The following is an 18,722-nucleotide window of genomic DNA, read 5'->3' as shown; positions in this document are numbered from 1 at the left end:
TTCCACATCCTGCTGTCATGGAGCAGGATTAGCATTTATTTGGAGCCAGAGATTCAGTATCTGCTCTCTTTTAAGCTCTGTTGTAGTCTCCACCAGCTCCTCAGACAGCTACATTTTAATACTCACCAGCTGTTTGGTGGATTTTTTTTTTATCTTTATCTTAGAATTTTTGATTTAGCAATTTTGATTTTTGATGATTTAGATTTTTTTATCTTAGAATTTTTGCTGATTTACAGACTGAACCGTGCATTAAATCTACAAGCCAAAGCCAAAGCAAGCAACTAAGGGGCTAAAAGTGATGCAAGGTTAAATCCAAGTCCAGTCTTACATTCTGTTAAAGCAGTTTTGTTGTGATGGTTGGCCAGTAATCAACAGATTAGCTTAATATGGCTCATGTGGTAACATAACAGTAGTAGTGCAGTCGTGTCCCCAGTGGCAGGTTGAAGAATAACTTGTGGAATGCACTGTATAGTTATTTTTTCATGTAGCTTAGATCAAGGACTTTCAGTGAAATGGCCTAATAATAAATAAGTGTCCAAAATGTCTGACTATAACTGGATTTCAGCTTTTGATTTTGCGAGAATGATCAAACTTTGTCATATCATCCTCTGATCAAGTCATCATGCTTTGTGGCAGACAGTACCAAAATCATGTTTGATATTTATTAAATCTGCACCAACTGAGCTTTAGGAAACAAGGTGACATTCCATCTATGGCTTTTTTTCAGGGAAGTTATAGCTGTACAACTATCGGGTTAAACTCTTTGTAAAGCCCCCCCCCCCCCCCTTGGGGAGGGGAGGTGGGGTAAAATATGGTGCTGTACAAAATACAGGTAATTTCCTGATGTTTCCTCCCAGCTAGAGGCTGGAGCGTGTCAGGTATGCCTTGTTCTGTTTCCTGGCATGCTTGCTGATCTAATGATCTCCCACGCTATTATGCAATCCTGCCGAATGGGGGAAAGTCCCACAGATGTCCTACTTAAGCAGTGAGCTAATGCTGTCCCTGTCACACTCTCCCTGAATGCTTTCAACCACTTTACATCACTCAAGCTACTACAGCCTCACGCTGACTCAGAACACTAACGGTGGAAACATGGCAAGCTGCAAAATGTGTTTTCTGGCAGCTCTGTGCTCCCTTGTCATCCTCACAGCCTTTATCAGTGGCACAGAGTCAGGTGAGTTCTTCAGTCACTACTGGTTAACATGTACAATATCCTGGATTTCTAGAGTACTGATAAATTTCTGTTATCCCTGTAAAGATTTTGATGCATTTAAGGGGGCAGTCCTATATTATTTTCAGGGTTATGTTGCTGTAGTGCTGAACTGAAAGCTGTAAAAAACTCATTTAAGAACATTTAATGCATGTATTGTGTGCTTCCACATTGTAATAATGCTAAGCAATGCTGTGTTTCCACTATCAGTATTTTATAATGCACCTGTAAATGAAAACATTGTTCGTATTTTATTTTGTCTACAAATTATTTGTGTGTGTGTGTCTTTAGCGAGCTGCTGCCTGAGATACGCCAGGCGTCCGTTGCCATGCAAACAGCTGCTGGGATACAGCATCCAGACAATCAACACTTTCTGTGACATCAACGCCGTTATGTGAGTTAATGTTTTAGTGTCAGGATGGTGACAGAGAAGTAAAAACAACACTTCAGTGAGTCACAAAGGGAACTAGCAACAGCTGCACAGGGAACAAAAACTAGTAGCATGAGGTTATTTGGCTGATATGTATCACAAATATTGCAGTTATACTTTAGAAACTATTTAGACAACTTGTGTATTAAATAAAACACCGTAAAAGAGTATTAATTTAATGAATTGATAGAATAGTTTTGATTTGTTTCACTCAAACTGAAAAATGCCTATTGCGTTATCCTAGAGCAGAAGATGATGTTTGTCAGTATCTTATTTCTTACTAAATATTTTTTTCCCCAAATAATTTTTTTTGGGAAAGTAGAGAATTTTCACATTGAGAATGTGGAGCCATCAAATCATTTAACAGCCAAATAGTAATAAAAATAGTTGCAGTTTAATGTGTCATGTTGCAGCTGGTAAAGATGGAGCTTGGATAGCTTGTGAATTTCTGACCACGGGTCAGTATACTGTAATGATTATATTGTATTTTATTTTATTGATCTTATTCTGACAAGTAACTAAAGTTATTAAATAAATGTAGTGGAGTTAGTTCAACAGGGTGCCATCCAGCAGAATGTTATCTTGTATCCTGTTACTCATATCTGATATGCGGTTGCTCAGTAGGGACGGGTCTTCAGTTAAATCAAAAGACATGCTTCGACTGAAGTGAAAACAAAGAAAACTTGATCCTCACAGGTCACATATCAGACAAGGGACTCAGTGGGTTAGCTTGCGCTTTTCACTGGTAGTTAAAGTGTGACAAAATAAGTCGGGAAGTGCTGCAGGAATTTCTGATGTCACACTGCTGCAAATCAGTGTTAGAGAGACACCGAGGTTAATACACAACCTGGGATTAGACCACAGGGAGGGAAACTGTATTTTCAAAGTAATTCAGTGCATTCATGTGACTGGGGTGTGATCGTTTTCTCTGTTTCATGGATCCCACAGCTTTCACCTTCCAGAAAGGTTTGTGTGTGCTGACCCTTCAATGCGCTGGACCCAGAGAGGGATGAAGTGTGTAGAGTGAGTATAAACATGGCCCCATAGTGTGTTTAATGTAGGTTTTCTGTACATGTCGTTCATTTGGGACACTTAGCAGCTTACCAAACCAAATCCATGTTTTGTTTTCATGTTTCTTTGTAGTGAACAGAGGAAGAAGGATGCTCAAATCATAAAGGAAAAAACTCCCATCATCACCACAACAGCATAATGCCATCACATCAGTTCATGTCTGCACGAACATGTAACATTTTATTCAGTCTAGTGCCTCCGAACCCAGTTTGATACAGGGAAAAATGTATTGTTATTGTAATGACTCACATTCTACACTTTTGACACTATTTAAATTATTATATATCAGAGACGATGATATAAATTTTGTTACATTCTGTAATTGTATTCTGTTTTATAAACAGGGGTATGTAGTATTGTTAATATATATATATATATAGAGAGAGGAAACTCATTGCTTTTCATTCTCTTTTGCAATTTCAAATTTTTTGGTGATGTTTGCCATTTCTGACATTTTGTGGCCAGGCAGAAACATTTTGATTGTAACTGACATTATCTGTCTCTAATGAATTTCTATTACTATATTCACAATGTCCCCACAGGTCATTTAATACTATAAGCGCAGTCTCTTCAGTTGTAAACTTTAAAATTGGGTGGTTTTTCTGTGTGTTTGGTTGACAAGTTTCTTTCCTGCACTTTTGTTGCCTGTCAGGGCAACTTACATGTGATTTTATTTTAACAATATTTTAACTTTGTGTTAACTGATTTTATTCAGATTTTTTATGCTTATATATTTAAATGTTAATGTTTGCCTCTGTAAAACACTGTGAAATGTCCCTGTGTTTGAAATGTGCCATATAAATAAAGCTACCTTGCCTTGTATTGAATACTTAAGCATTTAATTTCATCTTTGCAGAACAACAAGACAAGATTTTGTTAGAAATGTACATATCTAGCCACAGACACATTAAAAACAAACTTAACAGAAAAATGATCATGTGATAATGTCTACATGATACAATCTACTAAAAATGACAGAAATAACCTCTGGGAAAAATGTATTTCATTTGTACTTTGAGTTTTTATTTTGGCTCACAACCCCGTCCACTACCGTGGAGGCGGTGGGATTTATGACCCATACTGCAACCAGGCACCAGGGGGCGATCGATTTGCAGTGGTTTCACTTGTGGGAGCAGTCAGTCTGTCCATCTCCTATACAGTCAGTCAAAAGCAGAAGTTATTCGTTAGGCTCCCACAATGGAAAAACTTATGTCACTCATACTTAGTCCTGGCTTGATCTTCCAGTTTGGCTGTAATGGAAAATGTTCAACTTGTTGCCGTTGATTTTCCTTGTCAGCTGATTATTACACTGATCTAATAAATCCATTCAGACAGAGGGCAGGACTAGTGAATCCTAGTGAATCACAGGTGTTCAGAAATGTTGGGTATTTGGTAATAAAACATGATGGCAAATGTACTTAAAGCACATTTATGATAAAAAAAAGTTAAAAATAAACTATACTGACTGTAACTGACACAGAAAGAGGACTGTGTTTCATGTCTATGATGGTCTGTCCCCAACAGTGAGGAGGAGCCTGTCCCCACCAACATCTTCTCTGGTCTTCAGAGCCTGGCAAAGTTTCTCCCAGAACACCTTAGTGTTCTCTCCGGCTTGAGGCCAACTCAGGTAGGTCTTCCTCTTCAGCAGTCTCCTCATGCGGTAGTAAGGAGACAACAGAGCAGTTGGGATCTCGTCCAGAAACACCAGAATCAGCACGTCTTTCTGCTCATCGAACAGACGGAAGCTAGTCAGAGAAGCAAAGATAGATGAGGCAGAGGCAAGACAGGTTTATTTGTATAGCACCTCTCAATGGCAAGGCAATGCAGAGTTTACATAAGAATTAAGAGATATTTACATAAGAATGAATAGGAATTAAGAGAGACGCAACACAACATGAAAACATGTAAATTGGATTTGAAGATTTTTAATACTGATTTGCCTTTTATTTTTCTCGGATTGGCAGCTTGTTTTGTCTATACATAATGTCATAAAACAGTAAAAGTGCCTATCAAGGTGAAATAAACCTCAACTTAATGTACCACCCAGTGAGGCATAAATTTCTCATGTGTCTCAGCTCAGATTAGTCAGCTGACACATTACCTGGCCACCTGGATCTCTCTGGAGCACCACTCACTCTCAAGGTATCTGCGACTGATCACACAGATGGTCTTCCTGCTTCCATAGATGGCATCTGTAATGTTGTCTATGATGGGTTTACCTGAGGTAGAGAAAAGGAAAATGTGAAAGAGTCAGTAATAGAGTCATTGTTATACTCTTCATTAGTTCCTCTGATAGTGCAGCACCACCAGTACTGTGGTGACACCCGCTGGAGAACAGATGAAAGTACAGAATGAGAAAAACAACTATAATGGATTATGTACCTAAGTATGTTTATTTCCAGATTGTAGCTTTGCTTTTGTATAGCGTACACATTGAAACCTGATGGCTTTTTATGTCCTAAAAAAACATGCATATGAAAAGTATGGGAGAAAAGGCCACATTTTTTATTCCCATTGCACTAAAACTCCACAATGATATGCAGATATAACTCTTACTAGTAGTAAAAAAAAATCTAAAAACAACCGCCACTGAATCCAAAGAATAAAAAGCATTTGTTTAATTGTAGATAGATTAATATACTGGTAGGTGTAAAGGGCAGTCCTACCTGGTTCGAAGTCTCGATGGTGCAGACACAGTCTCCAGCCCTGCTCTTCCTCCAGTTTCGGTACCAGCTCTCCGATGACCCATGGTTCATCATGGATATTGTAGGAGATGAAGGCATCATACTGATGAGGAGCCTGCTTGTTTTTATGCTTTGTGTCAACGAGCAAAGCTAAGAAGAGATAGTAGGCGTAGGCCAACTGCCACCTCAGGAAATGGTAGGTGAAGGACACCACCATAAAAAAGAGAGTCATAGATGTGGTGGAGATAAAGCAGATGAAATCAGTGTCTACTGAGCAAGACCGGATGTCAAGGTCCAACAGTTTCATACCTTTGAGGTCCAGAGGAAAGTTGCAAACAAAGTTGAAGGCATCAAAAACTTGGGTTTGGTTGTTGTCTTCTGCCCATTTGAGGAACCAGGCATTATTACAGTCACAGGTAAAACTGTTGCCTTGAAGATCCATATAAACAAGAGCTGGTACAGACTTTATTATTTCTTCACTGATAACTGAGTATTGATTTCTTCTTGCCTGTAAAAACTCCAGCTTGGTAAGGTTGGCACCTATAAGAAAGTCTAGAGACTGAAGACTTGTTCTAGATATGTAGAGACTTTTAAGGTTTCGAACTTGAGAGAACAAATCTAGACTGTGATTCATGCGGTCATTTGAGCTAATGTCAAGTGTTTGCAGCTGAGGAGTGTAAATCAACATGTCTTTGTGCAAGAATATAAGTTGAATGTCCCTGGCACTGAACTCTATCAGATTTGTCAAGCCTTGCAGGAGGTTGCGAGGCAATTTGGATGTCCCTTTGCCATGTTGTGAAGGAATAGCCAAGGTCTCCAGACATGACAGCTGAGAAAATGGTGGATTAGGCAAAAGTGAATCGTTTTCAAATTTAATATAGTTATCTCTAAAATCTAGTCTTCTTAAACTGATCAGATCATTGAAGCTACCGTTATTTAATGCTTTTTGTGTAATAAGATTCTTCTGTAGTAACATATCGGTAAGATTCGTCAGTCCAATAAAACACCCCTTTTCAAGTGTTTTTATTTGGTTGTCATGTAATGACAGGTTTTGGAGGGAGTGTAAACCCTTAAACTCTCCGTATTTAATATTAGTCAGTTTATTTGCATTCAAATACAGTTGTCTAACATTCGGTAAATGTCTTTGGAAAGCACCATTTAATTTGTAAATGTGATTGGTTTGTAGCTTTAAAACTTGTAATCGTATTAAATCCTTGAAAACACACTCATTTAGAGCTGAGATCATGTTGTTATAAAGGCTAAGCTGTCTGAGCATGGTTTGATTGGCAAAGTCATCACATCCAAGTCTACTGATGTTATTAGCACTGAGATTCAACTCTCTAAGAGTTGGAAGGTTCCTTATTGCAACTGGAACAGATGAAAGCTTGTTCTGACTCAGACTTAAGATTCTCAGACCCGGAAGAGATCTGAAGGCATTGATGTGGATGATTTGTATGCGATTCTGTGTTAAATCTAGCTCTGTTACATAAATACACAATGTAAACATAGTTGAACTGACCGATCTGAGCTTGTAATAGCGGAGCTGTAAGTTGGACATTGTTGGGATGGTGCAGGAAATGTTGATTAGCGCTGTGAGGCTGTGTTTCATTGCATTCATCCTCAGCGTCCTAAGTGAGGAGTTTGCAGTCTCGAACTGGGGAGAACAAATCTGAAGAGAGATCCACAAGGTCATTTGAGCTAATGTCAAGTGTTTGCAGCTGAGGAGTGTAAATCAACATGTCTTTGTGCAAGAATATAAGTTGAATGTCCCTGGCACTGAACTCTATCAGATTTGTCAAGCCTTGCAGGAGGTTGCGAGGCAAGTGAGACTTCATTCTGCGATGTTGTGAAGGAATAGCCAAAGTCTCCAGACATGATAGCTGAGAAAATGGTGGATTAGGCAAAGCTGAACTGTTTCCATATTGAATGCGATTTTCCCTTAAATCTAGTCTTCTTAAATTGATCAGATCATTGAAGGTACCTTTGTTTAATGCTTTTTCTGTAATACGATTCTTCTGTAGTAACATATCGGTAAGATTCGTCAGTCCAATAAAACACCCTTTTTCAAGTGTTTCTATTTGGTTGTCATGTAATGACAGGTTTTGGAGGGAGTGTAAACCCTTAAACTCTCCATATTTAATATTAGTCAGTTGATTTACATTCAAATACAGTTGTCTAAGATTCGGTAAATGTCTTTGGAAAGCACCATTTAATTTGTTAATGTGATTGGTTTGTAGCTTTAAAACTTGTAATCGTATTAGATCCTTGAAAACACACTCATTTAGAGCTGAGATCATGTTGTTATAAAGGCTAAGCTGTCTGAGCATGGTTTGATTGGCAAAGTCATCACATCCAAGTCTACTGATGTTATTAGCGCTGAGATTCAACTCTCTAAGAGTTGGAAGGTTCCTTATTGCAACTGGAACAGATGAAAGCTTGTTCTGACTCAGATTTAAGATTCTCAGACCCGGAAGAGATCTGAAGGCATTGACGTGGATGATTTGTATGTGATTCTGTGTTAAATCTAGCTCTGTTACATAAATACACAATGTAAACATAGTTGAACTGACCGATCTGAGCTTGTAATAGCGGAGCTGTAAGTTGGACATTGTTGGGATGGTGCAGGAAATGTTGATTAGCGCTGTGAGGCTGTGTTTCATTGCATTCATCCTCAGCGTCCTAAGTGAGGAGTTTGCAGTCTCTAGTAATGTTTTCATGTCACCCAAAGCCATTTGCAGCCCACTAATATCAAGAGTAGAAACTTGATTAAGGAAAGTCTTGTTACGCACATCCCACATCATCTGCTGCTTTGTGCGAGAGCCGCCGATGTTGAACCAGATGAGATGTGGAAAAATGTCTGCAGTGATTTGAAAGACTGCAATTGGATTCTGAGACAAATCAAGATACCCAAGTTCTAGTGAGCTGTTTGTCAGTTCCCATGAATGAAAAGTGTTTATATTGTTGTTTTTAATGTACAGCTCTCGCAGGTGTGGCAGGTGCTGCAATATTGAATGAACCTTTGCTATTTCGTAAAGTTTGTTATGAGAAATGTCCAAAAACTTTAAGCTTGTCATGGACCTAAAAGAGCTGGATGCCACAGTTTGGATGCGATTACTGCTGAGTCGAAGCTCGGTGAGGTTGCTCAAACCATGAAAAACATCCTCTCCAAGTTCGACAAGTTTATTATTGTTTAGATTTAACTTCTCAAGACAAATCAGATTGGCAAAGGCACCGTTGTCTATCTGTGAAATGTGGTTGCGATTTAGCTCTAACTGTGTCAGAAGAGGTAGATTTTTGAAATCTGCTACTTGAATTCTTGAGATTTTGTTTTCAGACAAGTCAGCTACTTTCACTGTTGAGGGAATATCTCGAGGAACAGCTTTGAGTTGACTCTTGGCACATATGACAGTATTAGAAGTCATTCTGCAAGCCTTCAGTGAAAATCCTGTGACTGGGGCAACAAAAGTGCTGAAATGCAGCAAGTAGAGAAAAATGATAAGTTTTCTTTTCCTCACTTGCATTGTTTTGTCTTCTTTCGCTCCAGGATCCATGTTTTAATTTCTATTGCAAAAACAAACAAACAAAACAAAAAAATTCAAAACAAGGGTTTGCAATTTCTTGACCTAAAGTCCAACTGGTGAATAAACCTGCACAAGGTCATCCTGAAAGTTCAATAAAACAGAAAAATAAAAACCATCAAAAACAGTACCAAAAGACAAATACAGGATATTCATTTTCCAAACCTAAAAGAAGTATAACATTTGAGACAGTTTTTAACCTCACTACAAGTGGTTGAGGCTTTAAATCAGCCAACATTTTACATTGAAATGGTAACAAGGTGCCTATCAATATGACAATATAACAAAAAAGACTTCTAATACTTACTAACTCACAAACAAGGGCAGATAGATCACTGATGTCACATCCACAGGTTCTTGTAGTTGAATTATCTTCCTTTGTTTATATGAGATGAAAAAAAATCTTTCTTGTGTTTTTTATTGTGTGCACGAGAAAAGTGTTCGCTGTGCTGAAAGGCTTATAACCTGTTCTGTTCCAATTGCCTGTATTTTCATGGGTCAGTTAAGGAAGTAAAAGCAGCCAGCAAGGTGGATTTTCTTGCTTGTTCTGTTTTGTGGAAGGTTTGTCATGCATTTTCAGTTTCATTATAATGAATTATCTACTTTGAAGTTTTGTCAGTTCTTGTTACACGATGATGCTGAAAAAACAAAAACAAAGCCTTGAGGTAAACTGTTATATGTATTGTTGTTATTTCAGTTTAGTGAAATTGATAAACTGGACTGTTCCTTTTGTTTCTTTGATATAATAGAGAATTGTGGTTTTCCTAACTTCCTCTGACTACTGTAGTGAAAACCAAGCACAGGCCGTCCTCCATTACTAACACTTCCTTCTTCTGTGAAACAATACCTTTGTCCATGTATTTTACTGCTCAAACTGATTGACCATATGGAGTCTGTCCATTTGTCAGTGAATACAATGATCATGCTTTTTTTAGATAGGAAATTGCTATTTATATGTAATGTAGGTGCAAACTGAGAAAACCATTTGGAAGTGCTGATGTGGGGCTTTAACACAGTAGCTCATTGATGTTTTTATACCAGAGGTTCTTAACCTTTAATTTGTGTGATATCTTTGGAACATTCTGAGGGATAGCCTAAAAATTTGGCAAAAAATGTCCACTTGGAAACTAGGATGAACTAATTAGATTTTGGTGGTCAAAGGTTAAGGTCACTGTGACTTCATGTTCTTGCCATTCAGTGAATTATCAGGCTGGCAGCGGCAGACAGTCACAACTCAGTATTTCTGGTGTTATTGTTAAGGCAAGGTGGTTCGACTCTCATGCTCATGGATTGAGACAATATCTTTCAGGCTCTGTGTCACTCACTCATGCTCTGTATGCTATAAAAATAAAGTTTTGATTCATTGATTTGATATACATACTGTCTTTAGCTCCAGCAACTACTTTAAGTGTGGGAAGCACATTATAGAAGCCTTGGCCTAAACAAAGACACATGCCTCTGCAGTATTAATACAGTGTCCTTTAGGTAGTCACACATTGTTTCTGATTTAATGTGTTTTTACGAGCAAAGCATCGTCTAATGATGACATAATTCAAATGATTGAATGGCACTTCAATGGCTGTTTTTATTATGGAAACCAGTCATGCCTAATGAAGCAGTGGGGAGGTTGGCTGGAAACTGGCTGGTAATTGACTGGTAGCTGGATGGCGTTTGGCTGGGAGCAGCAGTTCTGAGTGGCTAGGACTGGATAACATATTTTCTACATCAGTTTGTTCCAACTCTTCATTTAAGCTATATGATATTTACACTGGCATACTGTATTCTGCACATCAGTGGTTATCAGTGCTCCACTGTGTAACTTGGAAAATACTTTCTCACAGCAATGCACCATGTCAGTAAGAACCAACAAATATAACAGGTTTTGGAAATGCAGGGATGATTGTTACATAACAAGCCCCTTGTAAAGAGCCATTTTATTGGTTTACATTGTGCCTGGTTTCAAAACAGGTTCTAACACTTTACAAGTGACTGTTCAAAAAATAAATATGAAAGAGATCTATCACTTTTATCAGACCCGACTGGTACAGTAGATAGTGGCTCCCAGACAGAGATGATTTAATCATCAGGAACTGCATGAGCTGAAGTATTTTTGATGGCACCAATTGGTTCTCAGTCCTTTTTTTCCTTCTTGGGCCACCATATGCATATGTCCTTATCTGTTGTCCAGTTAGGATCTGTTCATCTGTTGTTATCTGATGATATCCAGTCACAGGGACAGCGCACATACTCATTAGGCTTTCAAAAAGGGAAAACTCATTTTAATTGATAAACGTGTGTAGACAGAGCAAAGGCCAGAAAAGTGAAATGTTCAAAAAGCTTTAATTTTCAGCAGTAAAAATTAATGCCAACATTCTTTCCATGAGGCTATGGAAATTTTTTGGGTAAAACAAACAAACAAAAAGTCCCAAATGACTCAAACCAGTGAACTAAACTGGTTCTAAACCTCATACTAAGAGGACTGTATTTCTATTTTGGTATACTCTGTTCTGCAGAGTGATGGGAAACCTGTCCCCGCCAACATCTTCTGTGGTCTTCAGAGCCTGGCGAAGTTTCTCCCAGAACAGGTTGGTGTGCTGTATGGCTCGAGGCCAACTCAGGCAGGTCTTCCTCTTCAGCAGTTTCTTCATGCGGTAGTAAGGAGACAACAGAGCGGTTGGGATCTCTTCCAGAAACACTAGAATCAGCACGTCTTTCTGCTCATCAAGCAGACGGAAACTAAACAGAGAAACAAATATAGCTGAGGACAAGTGCTTCCCCAAAATGAATGTTATACCACCACACAGCTGGTCAAGAAGACCCAACGCTGACTGTACTTCCTGAGGAGGCTAGGATCCTTTGCAACTTCTACAGCTGCTTCGCCGAGAGCATCATGAGCGTGACCCCGTTTGGGACTGAGTGGTATGGAAAATGGATGGATCTGATACAGTCTGTCAGCCATGGACATGCACTTATCAACTAGTTCCCCTAGATCTGTAAGTTCTCTTTATAAAGACGCAATACGTGAATGAACCCGGGAATCAGTCTTAGGAATGTATTACTTCATTTAATTGAAGACGGTGCTTAAAAGTTATGAAGTTATTTGAGTTTTTCCTTCCTTCCACATAACACCACACAGCTGGTCAAGAAGGCCCAACGCTGACTGTACTTCCTGAGGAGGCTAGGATCCTTTGCAACTTCTACAGCTATATCGCCGAGAGCATCATGACGAGCTGCATCACTGTCTGGTATGGGAGCATTACTGCTATGGACTGGAAGCACCTGCAGAGAGTGGTAAAGACTGCGGAGAGGATCGCCAGGACCCCACTGCCCTCTCTGCAGAGCATTTACCGCTGCAGGGTGCGTAGGAAAGCTGCCTCCATCCTCAAGGGTCCCACCCACTCCCAGCACGGACAGTTCATACCCCTACCCTCCGGTCGGAGGCTCAGAAGTGTGAAATGTAGGACCTCTAGACTGAAAAACTTTCTTTCCGACTGCCATCAGACTTCTAAACAGCTGACGTAGGATCTACCTCATGTAATTCGATCTGTATTGTTTACATACTCATTTTGCACATGCATAATTGCACACTCACTGCTGAGTATTTGCACTCCATGGCTCCCACATGGCATATATTCCCTCAGCGTTATATTGTGTTCTTGTTGTATTTTTTTTTTTGTGCTTCTTTCACTTGCTGCTTTAAAGTGACTTAGACTTGTGTTACTGCCTATTTAGATTTGTTATTGATCATCTACTTTATATTTCACTTGTACTGTGTGACATTAATGTGGACGGCCAAGTAAGAATTTCATTGTACAGAAAAGCACGTTTCCTAACTGTGGATATGACAAATAAACACTTTGATCTTGACCTTAGTTGTTTCTATATGAAGATGCTACGGTTTTATTACTACGGTGTTCAGACTGTTGCAACACAGTTTCTGAGATATTTTTAAGCTTTGAGTAAACTAAGTGTGTAGATATAATTCATATTGTTTATAAAGGATTAACTACAGCTTAATGTATAACATGCACACTTCATACGTATAGAGACAATTTCTCATGTATCTCAGCTCAGATTAGTCAGCTGACACATTACCTGGCCACCTGGATCTCTCTGGAGCACCACTCACTCTCAATGTAGAGACTTTTAAGGTTTTGAACTGGGGAGAACAAATCTGAAGAGAGATCCATAAGGTCATTTGAGCTAATGTCAAGTGTTTGCAGCTGAGGAGTGTAAATAAACATGTCTTTGTGCAAGAATATAAGTTGAATGTCCCTGACACTGAACTCTATCAGATTTGTCAAGCCTTGCAGGAGGTTGCGAGGCAATTTGGATGTCCCTTTGCCATGTTGTGAAGGAATAGCCAAGGTCTCCAGACATGACAGCTGAGAAAATGGTGGATTAGGCAAAAGTGAATCGTTTTCAAATTTAATATAGTTATCTCTAAAATCTAGTCTTCTTAAACTGATCAGATCATTGAAGCTACCGTTATTTAATGCTTTTTGTGTAATAAGATTCTTCTGTAGTAACATATCGGTAAGATTCGTCAGTCCAATAAAACACCCTTTTTCAAGTGTTTCTATTTGGTTGTCATGTAATGACAGGTTTTGGAGGGAGTGTAAACCCTTAAACTCTCCATATTTAATATTAGTCAGTTGATTTACATTCAAATACAGTTGTCTAAGATTCGGTAAATGTCTTTGGAAAGCACCATTTAATTTGTTAATGTGATTGGTTTGTAGCTTTAAAACTTGTAATCGTATTAGATCCTTGAAAACACACTCATTTAGAGCTGAGATCATGTTGTTATAAAGGCTAAGCTGTCTGAGCATGGTTTGATTGGCAAAGTCATCACATCCAAGTCTACTGATGTTATTAGCGCTGAGATTCAACTCTCTAAGAGTTGGAAGGTTCCTTATTGCAACTGGAACAGATGAAAGCTTGTTCTGACTCAGATTTAAGATTCTCAGACCCGGAAGAGATCTGAAGGCATTGACGTGGATGATTTGTATGTGATTCTGTGTTAAATCTAGCTCTGTTACATAAATACACAATGTAAACATAGTTGAACTGACCGATCTGAGCTTGTAATAGCGGAGCTGTAAGTTGGACATTGTTGGGATGGTGCAGGAAATGTTGATTAGCGCTGTGAGGCTGTGTTTCATTGCATTCATCCTCAGCGTCCTAAGTGAGGAGTTTGCAGTCTCTAGTAATGTTTTCATGTCACCCAAAGCCATTTGCAGCCCACTAATATCAAGAGTAGAAACTTGATTAAGGAAAGTCTTGTTACGCACATCCCACATCATCTGCTGCTTTGTGCGAGAGCCGCCGATGTTGAACCAGATGAGATGTGGAAAAATGTCTGCAGTGATTTGAAAGACTGCAATTGGATTCTGAGACAAATCAAGATACCCAAGTTCTAGTGAGCTGTTTGTCAGTTCCCATGAATGAAAAGTGTTTATATTGTTGTTTTTAATGTACAGCTCTCGCAGGTGTGGCAGGTGCTGCAATATTGAATGAACCTTTGCTATTTCGTAAAGTTTGTTATGAGAAATGTCCAAAAACTTTAAGCTTGTCATGGACCTAAAAGAGCTGGATGCCACAGTTTGGATGCGATTACTGCTGAGTCGAAGCTCGGTGAGGTTGCTCAAACCATGAAAAACATCCTCTCCAAGTTCGACAAGTTTATTATTGTTTAGATTTAACTTCTCAAGACAAATCAGATTGGCAAAGGCACCGTTGTCTATCTGTGAAATGTGGTTGCGATTTAGCTCTAACTGTGTCAGAAGAGGTAGATTTTTGAAATCTGCTACTTGAATTCTTGAGATTTTGTTTTCAGACAAGTCAGCTACTTTCACTGTTGAGGGAATATCTCGAGGAACAGCTCCAAGGTGACTCTTGACACATATGACAGTATTAGAAGTCATTCTGCAAGCCTTCAGTGAAAATCCTGTGACTGGGGCAACAAAAGTGCTGAAATGCAGCAAGTAGAGAAAAATGATAAGTTTTCTTTTCCTCACTTGCATTGTTTTGTCTTCTTTCGCTCCAGGATCCATGTTTTAATTTCTATTGCAAAAACAAACAAACAAACAAAACAAAAAAATTCAAAACAAGGGTTTGCAATTTCTTGACCTAAAGTCCAACTGGTGAATAAACCTGCACAAGGTCATCCTGAAAGTTCAATAAAACAGAAAAATAAAAACCATCAAAAACAGTACCAAAAGACAAATACAGGATATTCATTTTCCAAACCTAAAAGAAGTATAACATTTGAGACAGTTTTTAACCTCACTACAAGTGGTTGAGGCTTTAAATCAGCCAACATTTTACATTGAAATGGTAACAAGGTGCCTATCAATATGACAATATAACAAAAAAGACTTCTAATACTTACTAACTCACAAACAAGGGCAGATAGATCACTGATGTCACATCCACAGGTTCTTGTAGTTGAATTATCTTCCTTTGTTTATATGAGATGAAAAAAATCTTTCTTGTATGTTTTCTATTGTGTGCACGAGAAAAGTGTTCGCTGTGCTGGGAGGCTTATAACCTGTTCTGTTCCAATTGCCTATATTTTCATGGGTCAGTTAAGGAAGTGAAAGCAGCTAGCAGGGTGGAATTTCTTTTTTTTCTGTTTTTGAAGCTATTTTTGTCATTTCTTGTTACAGGATGATGCTGAAAAAAACAAAACAAAAAAAAGCCTTGAGATAAACTGTTATATGTATTGTTATTTCAGTTTAGTCAAATTGGTAAACTGGACTGTTCCTTTTGTTTCTTCGATATTTTAGAGAATTGTGGTTTTCCTAACTTGGAAAATACTTTCTCACAGCAATGCACCATGTCAGTAAGAACCAACAAATATAACAGGTTTTGGAAATGCAGGGATGATTGTTACATAACAAGCCCCTTGTAAAGAGCCATTTTATTGGTTTACATTGTGCCTGGTTTCAAAACAGGTTCTAACACTTTACAAGTGACTGTTCAAAAAATAAATATGAAAGAGATCTATCACTTTTATCAGACCCGACTGGTACAGTAGATAGTGGCTCCCAGACAGAGATGATTTAATCATCAGGAACTGCATGAGCTGAAGTATTTTTGATGGCACCAATTGGTTCTCAGTCCTTTTTTTCCTTCTTGGGCCACCATATGCATATGTCCTTATCTGTTGTCCAGTTAGGATCTGTTCATCTGTTGTTATCTGATGATATCCAGTCACAGGGACAGCGCACATACTCATTAGGCTTTCAAAAAGGGAAAACTCATTTTAATTGATAACTTGTTCTTCCTATTTGGTTGAATGGAAACTGTTCAGTTTGTGGCTGCTGATTTTACATGACAACTGATTAGTAAGCTGATAAATGTGTGTAGATTGAGCAAAGGCCAGAAAGTGAAATGTTCAAAAAGCAATAATTTTCAGCAGTAAAAATTAATGCCAATATTACGGAAGAGTATTAGGGCCACTGCATAAATGTTTTGTTTAATTCTGACTTTATTCTCAGAATTCTGACTTTCAACTCAGATTCTGAGAATAAAGTTGTCTTTCAACTCAGAATTCTGACTTTATTCTCAGAATTCTGACTTTAAACTCAGAATTCTAAGAATAAAGTCAGAATTCTGAGTTTAAAGTCAGAATTCTGAGAATAAAGTCAGAATTTAAAAAAAAATTTATGCAGTGGCCCTAATACTCTTTCGTACAATATTCTTTCCATGAGCCTATGGACATTTTTTGGGTAAAACAAACAAAAAAAAGTCCCAAATGACTCAAACCAGTGAACTAAACTGGTCCAAAAACCTCATACTGAGAGGACTGTATTTCTATTTTGGTATACTCTGTTCAGCAGAGTGAGGGGAAACCTGTCCCTGCCAACATCTTCTGTGGTCTTCAGAGCCTGGCGAAGTTTCTCCCAGAACAGGTTGGTGTGCTGTATGGCTCGAGGCCAACTCAGGCAGGTCTTCCTCTTCAGCAGTTTCTTCATGCGGTAGTAAGGAGACAACAGAGCGGTTGGGATCTCTTCCAGAAACACTAGAATCAGCACGTCTTTCTGCTCATCAAACAGACGGAAACTAAATAGAGAAACAAATATAGCTGAGGACAAGTGCTTCCCCAAAATGAATGTTTCTTTTCTACTTCTGTTTTTGATGCTTTGATATGAATTGAGTTCACACTGCTTCCAGGAAAAACTCACACATTCACAATCAAATTGTGAGAAAGATGAGATTATCCTTTCTGCTCTGATTTTCAGTATCATCATATCTTTTCCATAGCTTAATATTTTCAAGTTTCAGTCTCTCAGCTCCGTGACCCCGTTTGGGACTGAGTGGTATGGAAAATGGATGGATCTGATACAGTCTGTCAGCCATGGACATGCACTTATCAACTAGTTCCCCTAGATCTGTAAGCTCTCTTTATAAAGACACAATACGTGAATGAACCCGGGAATCAGTCTTAGGAATGTATTACTTCATTTAATTGAAGACGGTGATTAAAAGTTTTGAAGTTATTTGAGTTTTTCCTTCTTTCCACATAACACCACACAGCTGGTCAAGAAGGCCCAACGCTGACTGTACTTCCTGAGGAGGCTGAGGAGGATTGACATGTCGCCTAGGATCCTTTGCAACTTCTACAGCTGCATCGCTGAGAGCATCTTGACCAGCTGCATCACTGTCTGGTATGGGAGCAATTGCTATGGACTGGAAGCACCTGCAGAGAGTGGTAAAGACTGCGGAGAGGATCGCCAGGACCCCACTGCCCTCTCTGCAGAGCATTTACCACTGCAGGGTGCGTAGGAAAGCTGCCTCCATCCTCAAGGGTCCCACCCACTCCCAGCATGGACAGTTCATACCCCTACCCTCCGGTCGGAGGCTCAGAAGTGTGAAATGTAGGACCTCTAGACTGAAAAACTCTTTCTTTCCGACTGCCATCAGACTTCTAAACAGCTGACGTAGGATCTACCTCATGTAATTCGATCTGTATTGTTTACATACTCATTTTGCACATGCATAATTGCACACTCACTGCTGAGTATTTGCACTCCATGGCTCCCACATGGCATATATTCCCTCAGCGTTATATTGTGTTCTTGTTGTATTTTTTTTTTTGTGCTTCTTTCACTTGCTGCTTTAAAGTGACTTAGACTTGTGTTACTGCCTATTTAGATTTATTATTGATCATCTACTTTATATTTCACTTGTACTGTGTGACATTAATGTGGACGGCCAAGTAAGAATTTCATTGTACAGAAAAGCACGTTTCCTAACTGTGGATATGACAAATAAACACTTTGATCTTGACCTTAGTCGTTTCTATATGAAGATGCTACAGTTTTATTACTACGGTGTTCAGACTGTTGCAACACAGTTTCTGAGATATTTTTAAGCTTTGAGTAAACTAAGTGTGTAGATATAATTCATTTTGTTTATAAAGGATTAACTACAGCTTAATGTATAACATGCACACTTCATACGTATAGAGACAATTTCTCATGTATCTCAGCTCAGATTAGTCAGCTGACACATTACCTGGCCACCTGGATCTCTCTGGAGCACCACTCACTCTCAAGGTATCTGCGACTGATCACACAGATGGTCTTCCTGCTTCCATAGATGGCATCTGTAATGTTGTCTATGATGGGTTTACCTGAGGTAGAGAAAAGGAAAATGTGAAAGAGTCAGTAATAAAGCCATTGTTATACACTTCATTAGTTCCTCTGATAGTGCAGCACCACCAGTACTGTGGTGACACC

The 18,722-nt window shown here is 38.8% G+C and overlaps 4 protein-coding genes across 4 annotated transcripts in view; 1 reads left to right on the top strand and 3 right to left on the bottom strand.

Annotated features, from left to right (window-relative positions):
• Positions 1-1,003: 1,003 nt before the first annotated feature.
• On the top strand, positions 1,004-3,155 carry ccl20b (chemokine (C-C motif) ligand 20b). Its single transcript, XM_020599566.1, has 4 exons — positions 1,004-1,174; positions 1,502-1,604; positions 2,589-2,663; positions 2,784-3,155. Exons 1-4 carry the CDS (start codon positions 1,021-1,023, stop codon positions 2,848-2,850), a joined length of 399 nt encoding a protein of 132 aa, XP_020455222.1. The 5' UTR covers positions 1,004-1,020; the 3' UTR covers positions 2,851-3,155.
• Positions 3,156-3,687: 532 nt separating this feature from the next.
• On the bottom strand, positions 3,688-7,038 carry LOC109959844 (toll-like receptor 13). The gene is made up of 4 exons (XM_020599554.1): positions 5,378-7,038; positions 4,813-4,930; positions 4,178-4,456; positions 3,688-3,863 (listed from the first exon to the last, which is right to left on the bottom strand). Exons 1-3 carry the CDS (start codon positions 7,011-7,013, stop codon positions 4,213-4,215), a joined length of 1,998 nt encoding a protein of 665 aa, XP_020455210.1. The 5' UTR covers positions 7,014-7,038; the 3' UTR covers positions 3,688-3,863; positions 4,178-4,212.
• On the bottom strand, positions 7,024-9,386 carry LOC109961303 (leucine-rich repeat-containing protein 15-like). The gene is made up of 2 exons (XM_020602006.1): positions 9,281-9,386; positions 7,024-8,956 (listed from the first exon to the last, which is right to left on the bottom strand). The coding sequence occupies exon 2, from the start codon at positions 8,944-8,946 to the stop codon at positions 7,024-7,026; it is 1,923 nt and encodes a 640-aa protein (XP_020457662.1). The 5' UTR covers positions 8,947-8,956; positions 9,281-9,386.
• A 1,986-nt stretch (positions 9,387-11,372) lies between these two features.
• The window catches only part of LOC109961294 (toll-like receptor 13), an 11,414-nt gene continuing 4,064 nt past the window's right edge, over positions 11,373-18,722 (bottom strand). Inside the window, exons 2-3 of the mRNA XM_020601994.1 lie at positions 18,499-18,642; positions 11,373-11,709 (exon numbers count right to left, since the gene is read on the bottom strand). Of these exons, the coding sequence (XP_020457650.1) occupies positions 11,439-11,709; positions 18,499-18,642 (415 nt within the window). The 3' untranslated portion in view covers positions 11,373-11,438. The remainder of the gene's footprint in view (positions 11,710-18,498; positions 18,643-18,722) is intronic.

This window comes from Monopterus albus, unplaced genomic scaffold (genome assembly GCF_001952655.1).
Source record: "Monopterus albus unplaced genomic scaffold, M_albus_1.0 scaffold3.1, whole genome shotgun sequence".
NCBI lineage: Eukaryota > Metazoa > Chordata > Actinopteri > Synbranchiformes > Synbranchidae > Monopterus > Monopterus albus.
This window is presented reverse-complemented; position numbering and strand designations above follow the sequence as displayed.

What these genes read in the sequence shown, in the direction of transcription:
- LOC109959844 (XM_020599554.1), bottom strand. Translation starts at nt 7,013, where the DNA reads ATGAATGCAATGAAACACAGCCTCACAGCGCTAATCAACATTTCCTGC. An exon ending in CCATCGAGACTTCGAACCAG is followed by an intron (nt 4,931 to 5,377) that starts GTAGGACTGCCC and finishes TCTCTACCTCAG; the next exon opens with GTAAACCCATCATAGACAAC. An exon ending in AGAGAGATCCAGGTGGCCAG is followed by an intron (nt 4,457 to 4,812) that starts GTAATGTGTCAG and finishes TTCTCTGACTAG; the next exon opens with CTTCCGTCTGTTCGATGAGC.
- LOC109961303 (XM_020602006.1), bottom strand. Translation starts at nt 8,946, where the DNA reads ATGGATCCTGGAGCGAAAGAAGACAAAACAATGCAAGTGAGGAAAAGA.
- ccl20b (XM_020599566.1), top strand. Translation starts at nt 1,021, where the DNA reads ATGCTTTCAACCACTTTACATCACTCAAGCTACTACAGCCTCACGCTG. An exon ending in TGTGACATCAACGCCGTTAT is followed by an intron (nt 1,605 to 2,588) that starts GTGAGTTAATGT and finishes TGGATCCCACAG; the next exon opens with CTTTCACCTTCCAGAAAGGT. An exon ending in AGAGGGATGAAGTGTGTAGA is followed by an intron (nt 2,664 to 2,783) that starts GTGAGTATAAAC and finishes GTTTCTTTGTAG; the next exon opens with TGAACAGAGGAAGAAGGATG.